Source organism: Actinia tenebrosa, unplaced genomic scaffold (genome assembly GCF_029948245.1).
Source record: "Actinia tenebrosa isolate PJP-AT-01 unplaced genomic scaffold, QUT_ActTen_1.0 PGA_scaffold4__44_contigs__length_22323623, whole genome shotgun sequence".
Lineage (NCBI taxonomy): Eukaryota > Metazoa > Cnidaria > Anthozoa > Actiniaria > Actiniidae > Actinia > Actinia tenebrosa.
The window spans coordinates 12,271,300-12,288,445 of NW_028292581.1; the positions used below are offsets into that span (position 1 = coordinate 12,271,300).

Below are 17,146 nucleotides of genomic sequence, written 5' to 3' on the forward strand. Positions count from 1 at the left end.
TGTTAGTAATAGAAACTACAGAACATTTTGTTCAGCAGGTTTTGGTGTGTTGTCACTGTTATCCTTGACTGCAATATTGTCAGCAATAACCTCCGTGACATGGTTAGTCTCTAAAGGTGCCATAATTTCTTTCATTTCATACGTGTTTTCTGTTTCTTCGATTGGTTGATATCTTTCGGCCACAGGATTGACATGAAGAATGCTTCCTGTAAAGTATAATATATTCAGTCTTTCAGTTAACAGAAAATGAATGCACGCCGAACCTATCATAGAGGCTTTGTGCCATCACGTGATGTTGGCCATGATAGGTGCACAACAATTTGTTTTAGTCTATTGTTTTTGCTTCGAAATAGAAGAAGCTTGAACAGCTTGCACCCTACCTCCCATAAAGGGAAAATGTATCCGGAAAAGAGCTGGAGGAAGGGAGGAATGTTGACATCAAAAATTTATAAAAAGCGTTCTTACTTACTTTCGGAATCCCCGTTGAATGCAGGGTTATCTAAAGCATGGCATTTGTTGATTTCTCCCGTTGCTGGCGGAGCGGGAATGGACTGGAAGGACGTTATACCTAAAGTTAAACATAAGAAGACAACGTATCACTTGGTTTACTGCTATGTTTCACGAGAATACTGCCTCCATAAAGAATTCGTTTTTTCAAGAAGCTAATTAACATCAAAGATCAGAAATTTCACTCCTCCCCTCATACCCTTCCCCCAAAACCGTTTACTCCCAAGATCTATATCTGATACGTCATTTGAGGAGTTACTGAGGTTCCTCACATTGAACAAGAAAAACTACTAAAATGCATGGTAATGGCGTTGCCCCCGCCAAAGTTAAAGGGCTAAGATCGCGCCTTACATCATCACGCGTTTTGTCCCAGAAGATGAATTAAGAAGACAGCAACTCTAAGGCGAGATGGGCAGGTGGAACAACACACGTCATGACGTCACTGGATATCATATTCACTTCCAGTCTACATTACACTGTGGCCTTGTCGTAGTCTTAATGCAGGAGATCATTTCCTATTTCATGTATGAGTTATACACGTCTTATACAAATCACTATGTCTTGAAATGGAGATTCAATCCGGGTTGTGTAGTGGTAAACAGTGCATGCGCATGCGCTTGCTTCTCACTTCTGGAGTCTCGAGATTGATTTCTGGACCTGCCCACACATGTGAGTCAAATTTATTAGGTCTCTCCCTTGATTCGAGGACCGTTTTCCCCCTAGTTCTCCAGTTTTTCTCCCTCCATAAAACCTAACGAGCTAACTTCCAATTCGTTCTGTGAGTTAGCCGTACCCATATCGATAAAAATGGAATAGGTTGCTATCAATAGACCTCACTTCCGGTAATAGCTGTGTTTTTAATGCCTTGTAGAATTTTGGAGGTTGTTTTGATCTCTTGTTTTCTGGTTTCATGTCGTAGAAATAGTCAAATACAATAGTTTGAAGACTTATTTTGACATGTTTTGACTTAGCATCCGCTTTTTTGCCCCCAGTCAACTCGAAAAAGTCACGTGATTGATAGTAAGCAATTGAAGGCTTTTAAAAAATTTTAATTATTCGTTTGCTCGATCCCACACCTACCTTTATCTGGTCTGTCCGGTCGTTTGCCGCCGCATATCATTAACATGGTCTTGAAGGCATGCACATAACCACGGCGATACCTCTGGCTCATTTTACCGTATAGAATAGGATTCACCAAAGCATGAAGTAAAGAAATCAGCCCGGCAAATAAAGAGATCTTTTGGTTTGGCTCCTTATTGATTATGAGACTCACCAGGTTGTTGAACTATCAGAGAAACCAAAATGCGACATTAGAAATAGGCAATGCATTCATGGCGAAGGGATGACCTTTTTTCTCCCTCCACGAAAACCTAAAACGCTGATTTACAATTGAAACGGATGAAGTTATTTAGTTTTGTTCTGACTTAGATCATCCCAGAGGTTGTTTCAGGGTTTGATCTGCAGGTCAGTTAGCCATGCCCTGACTTTGATCAGCCCAGCGGTTGTTTTAGGGTAAACCTGTGAGTTATCCGTGCCCTGACTTAGATCAGCCCAAAGGCTGTTTCAGGGTAAACCTGTGAGTTATCCGTGCCCTGACTTAGATCAGCCGTATTGCAAAATTTTACGCTTGGATCGTGTTTAGAGGACTCTGGTTCTTTCGCCTGTGAATTTAAAGAAACCCAAATACCTTTGTTTAAAATCTGGGATGGCACAAGAGAAGTAAGAAAAGCTTTTTTGGCGGATTCCTTTGCGGGTTGAACTTCGAATTGATTTCGATCTCATAGGAAATCGAATCGCCACAGTACAAAAATTTGGTTTCAAAATACAATCTTATACTTGTCGCTTCTTTGAAAAACAGGGAAAGAAAAGCTTGGGATTAAAAAGAAAAGGAAGCAAAACTTTTCAATGTTGGATGACAGTACAGAACGAGTGGGAGTAGATGAAGATAAGTTTTTGGAGTCCAAAACAATAAAATTAAAGTTATAAATGATAAAACGATCTTAAAAGGTACTTAGCATGAGACTTGTGGATGTACACAGGCTCAGTTTCGTACTTTTTAGGTAAAATTAAAGATCCATCGGACTGGAGGGGCGGGTATTTGACCACTTAGTGGAGCCTGAACGATGGAGCATTTGATCATTTTCTTGGCCCGTATGGCGGGGAATTTGACCATTTTCTTTTCAAAAAGTCAAATGCCCGGGGGGGATGGGAACCTTTGGAATTGACTCGTACATTAGAAGAGCCTGTTTTGTGGGTGTACAATTTCAGGTTTGAGTATTTTTTGGGGGTTGCAATATGAAGCTCCGTCGGACCCCCCCCCCCCCCCCCCCGTCAAGTTACCCACCCGAGTACACCCCCTGGGAGATTGTTTCAGGGTTAACCTCATAGATTTCAATCTTTTTTCCAGGTTATTTTCTGTATCAATGGACGCTGAATCTTAAAATATTTCACTTTGAATTACCCATACTTACTAAAAATGGAAGCCAACTGATGTAATAGACGAGGACTACAATCCCCATCATCCTGTTCAATCTCTTCACTCCCGAAACTCCTGCCCCACTTGCCTTTTCCTTCCTATCTCGTCCAACCTTTCTAGATTTCTCGGGAGATTTATCACAAAGCACCTGCTTGCTTTGCTTGCGAGACTTCGTCGCTACTCCCATGGTCGTCTGTCTCCGAACGAATTTCTTTGCCGACATTTTGATAGCTATGTAACTACCAAGAGTCAATAGGAGATGAATGCAGCCAATTACTTCAATGATGATGGCAAAATAGATTCCTAAATCGAAAAGTTGAACCAAGCAGGCACGATCATACTGCCGGAAACTCGAGTGTCCTACACCAGTTAACGGTAAAATGCTTAAGAATAAAGAGAACAGCCAAACCCCTAGCACAGTTTTCTTGACTCTAGTTGTTCTAACCATGGTGTGATGTTTTATGGGGGATACCACGAGGAAAGCCCGCTCGGCCGCCATGAAGGTAACCATACTTCCCGAAGCCATACGAAACGTGTATAACAAAGTTACATACGCATTACAAAGCCATTCTCGCCATGGAATCTTCAGAAAATACTTAACTACAGTCAGTGTTTGCAGGCCTATTAAAGAATCCAAAAGATCAGCTAAAGATAATGAGAATACCAAAACATCAGGTGCTGTCCAACGCTTATAGCTGTAAAGAGCCAGTAAGACTAGAAGATTCCCGAACACAACCAGTAAGAGTGCAGACTGCATCATTAACCCAGATACTAAAAAATTGTCATCAGATGGTATTCCAGTTGTTGTGTGGTTCGTAGAGTTGTCTGTGGTAGAAGGAAGCGTCGTAAACGTTGGATTGACATAATCGTTTTTTGTAGCTGACATTGTTTATCAATATATATATTTTACTCCTCTTATATGGTAGCTGGGTTTGCCATATATATCGTCGATAAACGCTGAAGATGCTCCAATAAAAGATTTTTAGATTATTTCTTTCTTCGAGCATTGCTTGTTGATACTTTGTAAAAAAATTAGTTTCCGGGCTCGTCAGGCCGCGCACTCTTCTTGATATCTGAGATCGTTCAACACAACTGAACGAGGTTAGGAAAATCCACTTCCTTTTCTTCAAGTACCGGCAGACAAATATCTAATTAAAGAATCACAATCGTCCCAGATTCTTTAAGGTTTTTGAATGTTCTGTCTCTTTTATTTATTTATTTTGATATCTTGTAGGCAGAGGCCTAATTGGGTCCCCACAATGTTAGTAGTTCAATTCCAATATGTCCCCACAATGTCTTCTTTTTCTGCTAAAATTAACGAGACACAGCAGTTCTTTAGCGTCTGCTAAAAAGAGAAAGATTAAGAAAAATGTCAGCTTATAGCAGGCCAGTGGTTCCATTAATGCGCAGGCCAGCGGTTCCCACTCACATTTTTACAAATCGATCCAACTTCTCAGCATCGAAATCCCAATGACCTTTTTCTTTAAAAACATTTTCCCTTTATCATTTTGCTGGGGTTTTTTAAACCATTCCCAGTGACCTAAATCCTATTTTTCCCAGAGCAAAATAGACAAATCCAGTTACAATTTTTACCCCTTTATTTTAGGAGCCTCTTTACAAACTTATGATTGTTCAATCTTGAGAATATCAACCTAATTTAATAAGACACAAATGGACATATAATTTTTGGGTTTGTCACGCTTTAATTCTTTATCATCAGTTGTGATCGAAGGATTATTGAGGATGATCTGTAAGTACTTTAAGTTTTTACTTTGTTAAAGTGAGCAATCGGAATGGTTTAGTAATATGTCAAAAAGTAATTTGTAGACTGAAATGTCTGCCAGTTTTTTTCCCGACCCACGAAAAATACTGAACAAAAACCTGGAAAAAAGCCATCAATGCATCTCCCTCGAAGTCTTTCGTAAAAATAGAAACCTTTTAGCATATTTCCAATGTAGGTTAATTTTGAGAACAAAACAATAGAACCTTACTCTCATGAGAACTGAAATTCATTGTTTTTTTTCCTTCTATATATAGAGCTGCTTTGGGATTTGGATTCCAATAAGGATTCCAATATGTACATAAAACACCTTCAAATATAGATCCCATACAGTCATTGTCAACGTTGTTGTCCCATAAAACACTTCAAATATAGATCCCATACAGTCATTGTCAAAGATGTTGTCCCATAAAACACTTCAAATATAGATCCCATACAGTCATTGTCAAAGAGGTTGTCCCATAAAACACTTCAAATATAGATCCCATACAGTCATTGTCAAAGAGGTTGTCCCATGAAGACTTGACACTTATAAATTTGAGTCTTAAAACTTTATAATGAGTGTTGGAGCGAAAACGATACGAATGATTTTTCCTTTTATTTGGGAGCAACAACACGCTTTCTTTTACGAAACAACGAAGACTCTCTCTCTGCCCCAGGCTCCGTGTACTTACAACACAGGCTTCCCGAACCTAGTCTAAATCTAATACGCACAAACAATGAGTAACAATGGACAAAGAATAACAATCATGAACTTTACCTTTACAATATTGCTGGTATCAACATTTAGAGCGAGTGTATTAGGTATCACGTGACAATATTGCTTTTTGGTGTAAATCTCTAAAGCCAAAATAACGAATTATCATATCACGAGATTATTTTCTCGCGTGCATTTTAATTGCTCTAACTTCTCTAACACACAACCGACCCCTCAGATCAGACCGATGTCTTTAATTCTCTCACTAAGTTTCCGTGAAAATAGCCGAACTGTTTGTCTATGTCAAGCTGTTATTGGATATTACTTGTTAAAATAGCTTTTAACATCCATTAATACAGGACCAAATACAGGAAATCAATGATCTAGCAGACACGAGACCGTCTCATGCAGTAATGGGATGATGTGGGCGTAGAGGTTTGAGAGTAACAGAATGGTAAAGGGGGATGGGAGGCAGGGGCTGAAAATGCAGTACAATGTCGAGTCATTTTATGGCTCGCAGAAAGGAACTAAGGAAGGCTGCACAGAAGTTTTGGCACTTGAAAAATCTATGGATTTGAGATGTTGGAAATACGTTGGAAATATGTTGGAAAAAAGTTGGAAGTGTAGCTTTCAACCTTTTGGACAAATCCAGGGTATGGAAACATGTTTGGAAGACGAAACTTCCAACATATTTCCAAACACGATCTCAAATTGATAGATATTTCCAGTGTATACGCTCAGAGGTCAATGAAGTTTTAAAAAATACCACACATGAAAGTTCATTATTCAGTTCGTAACTGACAATTTAAGGGTCTAAATAAGATCTAATTCTATACCATTACAGTCATTGTCAAAAGGTTGTACTATGAAAAAAAAAAAAAAAAGACTTCTTAGAAGACCAAAAGAAATAGCACGTGACGAATTGTTCAGTCGTCTCAAACACTATATATTTTAGGTTTAAACTAATGTAAAGAGCAACAAAGAACAAAGAATAATAATTATGGACTTTACGTGTACGATGATGACTGGTACCATGCATTTAGAGCCTGCGAGTGTATTCGGTATAACTTGACATTTCTCCTGGTGTAAATGTCATTTTCGGTGGACAACGTTCAAGTCATTAACCGTATACGTATATGCCTTACGAGATTTTAAAAAATTGATCCTTGGGAAAAGTATGAATTTATCATTATCTATTACTTACTCTTAGTTTCTCAGTTGGGTACATGTACCTTTATAACTTTCCCATACAACAATCGCACTTGATTCAGATATCGCTGTGACAGCGGGACTGGACGAAAGACGGTTGATGATGGTCGATGTCTTTGCAGGTATTGCTGAGAAGTTCACGTTATCACGAAATGGCATCAGAAAACTACACTGTTGTGTGGGGGTAAGCAATGTGTAAGCAGACACCAGTGTCTCTTGATACACGAGTTAGTGGTCTGTATTGACTCCTCAGTCACTGACGAGCTGTAAATACGAAGACCTCCCTGTCTATTGACCACCTTGAATTGACACGACAAATTAGCTCGAAGATATGTTTCGTAATTGCAATTCATTTACTCAATCTTGAAAAGAATTTTCTGTCAGTTCAATCCGCGCACACGTCATGTCGTGTTTACCAATTTAATGGTTGGTATGTAAAGACCTTAAATGGCTGTTGTAATAATGACAGATGGGACTTCCATTTATGGATCAATGTTTGATTTAAGACAAGGTTAACCGAGGAAATAATGTTTCTAACAGTGTTTTGAAGTGCAGTAACTATTGTTGGTTTTTCTTCCATTCTTATGGCTTTTTGAGCCTGGTTGTGTTCTATTCTCTCGAGATACCATTTTCTGTGATTCGGTCCTACGGTGGATTTCTTTTACAAGAGCCGTCGGTTCTAAAAGCCTTGGTGAAAGCTTTTATAAACATGGAGTGGTGTTTGTTTTGCCATGTTTCTCGACAGGGGCGGTTGGTTCTTTGTTGTGATATGCAGATAAGAGTCTAGAGATACAGCGCACACACCGTTAGGTCTACTCAGGGGAAAAGAAGAAAAGGACTGATAAAAGAGAACTGGCTGTCAAACTGCACAAACTCTCGAAGCCATCCTTGAAACACCTTTGTGTTTTATCTATTGTTCTAAAAAAATTCCACTTTATGTTCTCTACTTCCATCAACTGCATCTTGCAAGATACCCATCCTTTGTTCTTTTTAATTTACTTGCAACACCCACGTTAAGATCCCCATTATATATATATTATTTTGCCCTTATTGTGGTGTTACTCATTAATATGTAAATAATTATTTTATTTGATTAAAAAAGTCACTGTAAAAATTTTGCTATGGTAAATAAATTATACATTATAAATATAAATTATATTTTGTCGTGTTTGTTAATCGTGACTTGACGCACGTGTTATTAAAACTAATATAATGACTTCATGAGCACTATAAAATAGTTTTGTGCACATAAAACACCATATATAAAATCTTCCCTATTTATCAGTGTTCCTTGAAGAAGCAATACTATGATAGTAGTTAGATTGTTGTATAACCGGCCAGACTGTAGGGGAAAAGTCTCCTTTTCTAACTAGAGTTGGTCAAAATTAACAAAGAACATTTCAGAATCGTCCTTTTTAGCTTCGTACGCAAATTGCCCATTTCAGATCACATGACATTCCCTTGAGAATTGTTCTTTTATAACGAACATGTTAAAATATTTACACATGAAAGAATCAGCTCCCAAGAGTGACATCACATGGTCTGAAATGGGCACAACAAAAAACGAAGCTAAAAAGGTCTACTGATTTGAGACGGTTTTTCCCCAGCCAAACCTCGCTAAAACGTCGGCGCATGCGCCAGATTTGCGGCGCGCATAGGCACTTCCCTATTGTTCTTGCATTTTTTGCAAATTGTACTTCGTAGAGTCTCAATTAAATTGCTCAAAGTTGAGCGTATTACAAACAAAAACTCGCACGATCTTCTCGTACAATTCGGAATTTATAGATATAAACAAACAAACAAACAAACAAATCAATCAATCAATCAATCAATCAATAAAGTATAAAATAAATATAAAGTATAAAGTAAAGTATTCAGTTAAAAATTCCGAATTGTACTCGAGATCGTGTGATTCTCTATACAACTGAATCCACGAGAAGAGCTCTTAATAAAAAGAGAATAAAAAGTAGTCCAAGAAAGCGTCACTCTTTCATGCACTTGCGTGATTATCGTTCTTTACATTTGCATTTGAAGTACCCTCGCACTCTGAAAACTGGGTTGAGTCACTCTCAACCTTAAAAATATTGACTACAAATTTGGCCATCGTATAATGAAACTCAATAATAATGATGACCTCATATTTAGCAGTTGTATAATGGCTAATGATAATCGTCTCAATAAGAATGGTGACTATAAATTTCGCCGTCGTATAACGGCAAAATTATCGTCTAAATAATGATGGTGACCTCAAATTTAGCCCTTGCATAATGGCTAAAAATAGTCTCAATAAGATTTTGCTCAGACTTAACGTAGAGTGATCACAGACTACCTGCATCGACTGAGAGCGAAACCGATCAAAAAACCTCCAAGTAAGTCATGTTCATTGTTGGGTACATTTACGAAAAATATATATACTGCACCAAGACTGTAGTTCTTTGCTTTGTTACGTATTTGATTTACCATGAATTAATGAAAAATACGCGCCAACATTACCCTGCGAGCAGAGTTTTTTTTTCTGACCCTCCGTGGAGCTGGCTGTCCACGGAGGGTCAGAAAAAAACCTCTGCTCGCAGGGTACGCCAACATTTATTTGAGCCAGTCATTTCCACGTCTGAGACAACACAGCTAGAAGGACTAATAATAATGGAAGTAGAAAGGATCGTTGTATGGTAGTCAATACGTTTTTTTTACAATAACAGAGCTTATCATTTTATTCTGTAAAGAACGTGCGTGATATGAAAAAAGAACATGCCTGATATGAGACCGTATCAGCACTGCTCATCTGCTCGCGCTAGCTGGTTACGATAGGGTTTAGAGAGAGCTTGAACATTTCGCCTAAAGGCTCGCCAAAATATTCCGTGACTCGTAAAAGTACACAGCCGTATCAGATGCTTAGCCGACTAATAACCTCTATGTATTCTCGCAAATTGATTGGCTGACATCTATGATCAATAAGAGGACAGACACAGAGCATGACGAATCGCTCGCGTACAGAGCCAGCGCACGCTTGAAACCTTTTTTCTTATAAACTTTTTTGAACATTTTAAGACGTCATCTATGATAAATAAGAGGACAGACAATGCAAATCTATAAGCGATTTGTTTTAACAATTTAAAAATTGTTTTGACACCGGGGCAAAATTCGCACGTAAAATGTCACGCAATGCATTGTGATAACTCCATGAATCATAGCCAGCTTTAGATATACTGTCATAGTGCATCATACTGTTATAGTGTCGGTGTCACGTCACAAGAGTTATCTCAAATTTATTCTTTACCTGCTTTTCAGTATAGATGTCTAAATTTCCTTAAGAAAATGAAAAAAGTGGAATCAAATCTTTGTACTTTTTGTAATTCATTCTGTGAAAGTAGTTATCATTTAATTTTTGACTGCTCCTTGTAAGATCCTTTTGGAGGGCATTCCAAAATTTTCTGGATGAATATTGTCACATAGTCATAATTCATTATTACTCTAAGAAAGATTTTTCTGGTTATTTTGCAAAAAAATGCGGAATTGGTTGATATCTTGATAATATTTTTCATATTTGAGTAGATATGAAATGTCGGTTCTGCACCACGGGAGGAATCTATAATCTACACCAGATCAACTATCTACACTAGAATCTGCACTAGAATCTACACTAGAATCTACACTAGAATCTACACTAGAATCTACACTAGAATCTACACTAGAATCTACACTAGAATCTACACTAGAATCTACACTAGAATCTACACTAGAATCTACAATAGAATCTACACTAGAATCTACACTAGAATCTACACTAGAATCTACACTAGAATCTACACTAGAATCTACAATAGAATCTACACTAGAATCTACACTTTTGATGAGTCAACCACAGGTAGCCCAAGCTTGGTTTCTGTGGTGTCCTGTTATAAGGAAATGTATGGAGATTCATCAAAAATTTCAATAAAATCATTGAAACGTGAAATAAAGCCTCAAAATTTTACCCGATCATTGAGAAATAGCACTTCTTTCGCTCTGCGTGGTTATTTTTTGAATTTAGCCCGTTTTAAGATTTTTTCCCCACCAGTAAGAAATCTTAAAGAGGCTACATTTCCCCCAGAATTTAAGAAAATAACCAAATAATTAGTTAGCTTTTAAAATTTGTGCTCAAAAATTAGAAATATAAAAAGTTATTGTGTTACAATGTGTGGACTTGGAACCTTTACGTTACGTGAAATTCTACTCCATTTATGCACAAAATATGTGATTTCTATGTGATCCCATCGTCCGATTATTTGTTAGAGCTATGAAAGATTAAAGACGTTTTCAAGATATTTTGCTTATCGAAACATTGGAATGACGTCTTCACGACGAGTGCGCGCTCACTAACTTCATGCGTAGAAGGTTTGCGCGCAAACAATGCCCATGAACGTCCTAAGGGTGGCAGGCTAATCATAATAACCAATAGCTGATTCAGCCATTACGAGGATGAGGGGAAAACTGGGTCTAGTTGGCATAGCGCGCAGTGTACTGTGGGGCTTTTTAAGAAGACACATTTCCAAGATGGCGGCTATTTCGTACCCTAATACAGCCCCAAAATGCACTGCAATGCCAACTAGACCCAGCCTTTTACATAACCTCGGAATTGCTAATACAGTGAATGTTAACTATCGTGCAATTTTTATCTAATAATTTATAAAATAATCTACTTATCTAATAATGATGCTAATAATAATAATACTAATGTATTTAATTGAGCTGATTTGCACAGTATATCAAGCAACTTGTGCAGCTGCTAATTATAAGACTCAGAAAAAAATCCGAGTCTTGAACGAGATTTGAACCCGTGACCTGGCGATTCCGGTGGCAATCCTGGTGGAATCGCCAGGTCACGGGTTCAAACCCCGCTCAAGACTCAAAATTTTTTCTGAGTCTTATTTCTTCGTTTGCAATAGACGTCATAGCCGCCATGTTGGAAGAATATGACAAAAGATTTTTCAATGAGTTCTTTTGTTATATCTTCCAACATGGCGGACATCCCTTTTGTTATTGTGCTCTCTTGGGATTGATTGCAAACCAAGAATTATTAGCAGCTGCACAAGTTTTTTGATATACTGCCTAGATCAGCGCAATTAGATACATTATAACCGCAGTACAAATATATATAGTCTATATATATAGTCTATATATATATATTCTCGTATAAATAATAGATAATGTTGATAATTCCATCGCTAGAAATGAACGAAACTGTTGACCTCGATCTGGAAAAATTGACAATCGAACATGAGTTTTCAAGTCCCTGGGAGGACAGTGATCTCGTCCTTGTTGTCGAGGACCAGAAACTCCATGTTCATCGCACTATCCTCATGATGGCGTCACCAGTGTTCAAGGCCATGCTTTCATCCAACTTCAAAGAAAAAGATGCGGATGAAATTATCTTGCCAGGGAAGAAAGATAACGAGTTTGTCGACTTGCTGCGACAGCTTTATCCTCTGCATGATGGCGAAATAACACGTAAGTTGTGTTTTACCGTGAACGTTATCTGATCATCATTGTTTCTGATTGTCACCTGTAGCAATCTAACCAGGATAAAAATTATATATTATATTAGAATAAGTTAATCAAAACCCTTGCAATTCAACACGTATTGTGACTCAAAAATGGTGGGTAAAGCTACCGATATACTTTGTAATATTTTTCTCTTGCTAGTGATGCAAGTCGAGAGATTTTTGCAAGGAAAATCTTCAGGGTGTGTCAGCTCATGCAATTCTAGTGAACATCTTTTGTTGTTGCGAGATATTTTGACAGCGAATTTTATTTTTTCTTTCTCGAAAGTGAAGAACATCAAGTACATTTACAGTCTAGCTGATGAATACCAGATGACAAAAGTGATGAAGGACTGCAGAATCTTCTTGTCATCAACAAGAAAGACAAAAGAAAATGCCATGGACATGTTGCTGTTAGCACAGGACTCGGAGGCAGAAGAGCCACGCCAGCAGTGTTATGACATACTGAATAAAATGACTTTAACTTTGTTGGAAAGTCTGGAAGGTTTTTCTGAATTGGACGGATCAAGTATGCAGGCGTTACTCCTACCAAAGGTCAAGCGACTTCAACAATGCATAAACAAGATCATCCCCGAGTTTGTAGGTGCATTGGATGGGATGATGTATTTATGGAGCCACGAAAACAATTCAGTTAAAATGAGTGGTGTTCCAAGCAAATGTCCAAAACACATAATTAGTTCCACAAAATATTGTCGTGGTAGGTTTGAAGTTGATACAATTTATGAAAGAATAAAATGTGATGAATGCCGAGCAATGCTTAAACAAATGGCCAAAAAGGCTAGTTCCTACAGTTCTCCATCTAGCGCTTATATTAGCGAAAACATCGTTAGTGTTCTGGAAGAAATGATGGACCTCATCAAAGAACACAAACTGAGCAATAACGATTGCGTTAGCAATGATTACAGATATTGGGTGCATGCAAACCTGGCGTAAGATCTACGTCAATAATTCCGTAATAAAACATATAATCACCTTAGTACTAGTGATGATAATGATGATAATGATGATAATGTTAGTTAAGTGTTCGGAGTTATAAACACGATCAATCAATAAAGCTTCCTGAAGTACCGATAAAGTCGTACTTGTGTCTTCGCCTTGCCGAATCCAAAATCGCTACAATAGTCCTCTTCACAGTTCCCTGCGCCATCTTGAAAGTGCCTTTGCACCGAAGCGAGACGAAGCGGTAACGAAGCGGTGAGCTTGCAATGATAGAGACATGTGAATAATTGCCCAAGGTGTTTAAAAAAAGGTCTCTATCGTTGCAAGCTCAACGTCCGTCTCGCTTCGGTGCAAAGGCACTTTCAAGATGGCGCAGGGAACTGTGCATGTGAAAGGGACCGTGAAAAAAACCAAGTAAGAATGAGTATAGGAATTGAAAATGTAAAGTATACTCTAACATAAAATACATGCAGTAATAAAAATATTTATTTTAGTGGAAAGGACTCAAACCTTCTATCAAAAGGATCTCGCTTTATAGAAATAATTTATTTTATTGTATAATTACCAATGAAATATCTATTTTTCTCTATTTCGAAAAATTGATATCTTCACACGTGAAAATAACACCATTGCGATGACTATTCAAAAATACACGGAAAGAATTGCCTGAAAAAGCCAAACATACTTCATTGATAATTATGTAGTAAACAGAATATTACATGGGCGCGCGGAGATACGAAATTTATCTTCTCGTGTTGAAAATCTCTCACTCGTTTGCTACGCTCACTCGTGAGAGATCTTTTCAACACTCGAAGATAAATTTCGTATCTCCGCGCGCCCATGTAATATCCTCTATATTTGTCACTAGCTGAAAGGAACTTGGGGAAAATAAAAGAGGTTTATTAGTGAGAATTTCATGCATATTTAGCTTTTTTCAAGATGGCTGCTACGAAGCTCAAGTGCATTTAGTGTGCGGTGGTTGATGGGATTGATTCTTTTTTCGATCACGGAAATCTCGCTTTGCGCGCCTAGTCAGATCACGTGGATCTTTAGGATTCAGCTAATCTTCGATCAGTTGCTATCAATAAACATCATTTCTGGTCTCTGGTAGTCTTTAGAGAAATTTTATCAAATTAAAACTACATTGATCAGTTCATAAACTTCATGACAATGACTATTATATTGTCCCTGATTGGCCGAGAGCATTCAACCAATCCCTGATAGCGTGTGAACTTGGCATGGTAAATGTACTTTTTATAGGTTTTTTTTGCAGATACATAAAATACTTATCATGTCAAGTTTACTCAAGGTCACAATAGAGATTAAAATACGGTTTGCTTTCTTTTTGAAAGAGGACTAATGAAATCTTGATTCTCTGTACAAAATAAACTTACGCCTTCGGCAGATAACACGGCCCGGCTCGATCTTGATAATTTGTTACATGCTTATCCCCATGAATAATTGTTTATTGTCTGTCTATAACGCGTATTTATCATATTAAGTTCACTCTCATTTGATTTCCTTGGAAACAAAGGCGACAACGTGAAATCGAGGCTTCCAATATCCTTTCATTCAGTTGTGCTTGCTGTGAGCACAGGCAGCCCAAACAAGGTTCCTGTGTATGGTTTATAAGGGAATGTATGGGAGTTATGATAAAGTTACGAAAATAAAATGTTTCACTCAATAAGTTGCCTCAAAATTTGCCGCAGTTGTTGCTTTTACTTTGTTCAGTCTTCTGGCGAAGTTTCAGCGCGATTTGAGGCCGTTTAGTGGGTTTAGAGAAGAGCGGATTTTGAAAAAACCCACTAAACGGAAAAACTTCTGAACGTTACCAATCGAAAATTTCTCGAAGATCATTATTATCTTTCTTATTTTTTTATTTTTTGCTTTGTGAACTGTAAAGCCGCAAAGTAATTAACTTTTATGCTGGAATTCTTATTACGAAAAAAACCTTTTTAGGCTAGTGTCGTAAGTAAGACTGAAATTTTATGCTCCTAGCAGTTCTAGTGTGGTTCCAAAATGTCAATTCTTCAGTTGAAATTATGCTAAAAGTATGCCTATCTTTCCGAATTATGCTAGTTTCCTTAAAATGTTTCCCCCCCCCCTTTATCATTTCTAACGAATACCTAAATTAAACAGTGTAAGGACATCAAAGACTGATCCAGAGGAGTATCCCAGAATGCATTGCGAGTGAGATATAACATGTTTTTAAATTAAAGAGCTAAAATTAATATTTTCGAAATTGAAAAATCAATTTTACTTAAGTAGAGTGTAGTTCATACCTTTTAACGATATCTATTTCTAAATTCTTCAAGAGATTTAAAGATATATGTCAAAATACTGGAATACTTTTTGAGTAACTTCAGTTTCAGTATAGATTCTACAACTGGTTAATTCTTTTTGCCAAATTAGTCAAAAATGTCTTCATTAAATGCTAAAGCAACACCTTAGTATTAGTAATATTAGTGGTAGAAGTATCATTACAAAAGCATTTAGATAAACCAGGGAAAGCCAAAGAAAACAATAATAATCGTGCAAAGGCATTTGGGATACTAGTGGATCCTCCTCTGGGACTGATCTAAAGTTTCGAAAATTGTTCTTGAAGAAAACGTTTTTCACGCGCTTATTAGAATTCAATAGTCACAAGAAGTTGACGAGAGTATTTTCTTGTTGGTAATAGACCTCTCAGTTCAGCTGATGTTTTTCCATTTCAGACCACATGTCATTCCCTATTGTTGAAATCAGTGTACTTTTTGTAATTTTTATTACTGAGTAGGTACGTATAAAACCCGTTAAAAATTCATTCCTCGCGAAGGCAGTTTATCGGTTCGTCCCGCGAAGTGTCAGAATTTGGAGTCTGTTCATGGTTTTTGATGGAGAAATGAGCCGAACATCGAGGTTTTCTCTACATAACATTTAAATAATAGCATGTTCTGCCCTTTCTTAGGCTATAAAATAAACAGTTTTGCGTTATGAATGTCCGCACTACTTGTGATTTAGATTTTGCGCCATAACGCCACAAGATCAAATATTCCAATGTTCTCAGTGAAAATCAGCAATTAATTTTCTTATCTTTTTACCATCCTTTGCTATTGTTATTATTTACTGGGGTAGCTGTTTATCTTCCTGATCAGAAAATGCAGAAATATTGCAATAGTACCCAGAAGTCTTTTCGGCACCGCCCCGGAATAAGTACTTTTTCGCGGATCGATATATATGACTTATATGACTGATAACTTCTGATCGAATTTATTCAGGCTTATAAGCAACCGACTAGGAATAAATCTTTTTTCACTAAAAAGATTGCCCTGGTAGAAGATTCAAAATATAATAAAAAATGGATAAAAATAAAAGAAAAGAAAAAAAAGGAAAGAAAAAAAGAAAAATCTTATGTGGATAAGATGGTATTCGAATCCACCAAAACAAATTCAAAAAAAATCGATCCCACTGTGCCATACCCCCGAGACATCCGCAGAGCTGAGGCGGCGTATGGACTTCGGACCTGACGGCAATTAAATCCTTCTGCCCTTGGGTGTACGAATTACGCAAGAAAATGTTCTAGCCGAAGCATCAGGGGAGAGACCAGCCGGCCCCCAGACCATATCGGCTAATCCCTTGCATCTCTGCCACGCACGGAATCGGTTGAAAATATAATGTTAAAAAGTCTAGTCTATTCGGTGCATTGTTTTCACGGCTATTGTTATGCTGATTCACCTGGAACCGTGGTCGAGTGGATAAATCGTTGGATAAATTAGAATTTAGGAGTTGATTTTTTGAGGAGGACGAGGAAAACCGGAGAACCCGGAGAAAAACCCTCGAAGCACAGGAGAGAACCAACAAACAACTCTACTCACATACGACATCGAGATCGGCAGGACTCGAACTCGGGCCGCATTGGTGAGAGGCGTGCTTCCCATAAAGGTAAACTAAAGTTTAATAATCGTTGGGTTAAATTTTGTGATTGCTATATCTGACACTTATGAAAGTGAGTCGGCAGT

The 17,146-nt window shown here is 37.6% G+C and overlaps 2 protein-coding genes across 5 annotated transcripts; one reads left to right on the forward strand and one right to left on the reverse strand.

Moving 5' to 3' along the window:
- LOC116302665 (somatostatin receptor type 2) lies at positions 1 to 7,011 on the reverse strand. Of its 4 annotated transcripts, none has more exons than XM_031712035.2 (5): positions 6,693 to 7,011; positions 2,979 to 4,325; positions 1,588 to 1,792; positions 470 to 568; positions 1 to 206 (listed from the first exon to the last, which is right to left on the reverse strand). In XM_031712035.2, exons 2-5 carry the CDS (start codon positions 3,867 to 3,869, stop codon positions 16 to 18), a joined length of 1,386 nt encoding a protein of 461 aa, XP_031567895.2. In that variant the 5' UTR covers positions 3,870 to 4,325; positions 6,693 to 7,011; the 3' UTR covers positions 1 to 15. The 4 variants fall into 4 exon arrangements, with proteins under 4 accessions (XP_031567895.2, XP_031567887.2, XP_031567879.2 ...); XM_031712027.2 differs by having other exon boundaries at positions 2,979 to 4,328; XM_031712019.2 differs by having other exon boundaries at positions 6,665 to 7,011.
- A 1,807-nt stretch (positions 7,012 to 8,818) lies between these two features.
- LOC116302634 (BTB and MATH domain-containing protein 36) lies at positions 8,819 to 13,284 on the forward strand. The gene is made up of 3 exons (XM_031711976.2): positions 8,819 to 9,038; positions 11,878 to 12,156; positions 12,478 to 13,284. Exons 2-3 carry the CDS (start codon positions 11,880 to 11,882, stop codon positions 13,140 to 13,142), a joined length of 942 nt encoding a protein of 313 aa, XP_031567836.2. The 5' UTR covers positions 8,819 to 9,038; positions 11,878 to 11,879; the 3' UTR covers positions 13,143 to 13,284.
- Positions 13,285 to 17,146: the final 3,862 nt, after the last annotated feature.

Excerpts from the sequence above, each read along its gene's own strand:
- LOC116302665 (XM_031712035.2), bottom strand. The coding sequence starts at position 3,869 with ATGTCAGCTACAAAAAACGATTATGTCAATCCAACGTTTACGACGCTT. Across the intron at positions 1,793-2,978 it reads TCAGTTGGCTTCCATTTTTA|TTCAACAACCTGGTGAGTCT; the intron begins GTAAGTATGGGT and ends TTTCTCTGATAG. Across the intron at positions 207-469 it reads ATTCAACGGGGATTCCGAAA|GAAGCATTCTTCATGTCAAT; the intron begins GTAAGTAAGAAC and ends TATACTTTACAG.
- LOC116302634 (XM_031711976.2), top strand. The coding sequence starts at position 11,880 with ATGAACGAAACTGTTGACCTCGATCTGGAAAAATTGACAATCGAACAT. Across the intron at positions 12,157-12,477 it reads GCATGATGGCGAAATAACAC|TGAAGAACATCAAGTACATT; the intron begins GTAAGTTGTGTT and ends CTTTCTCGAAAG.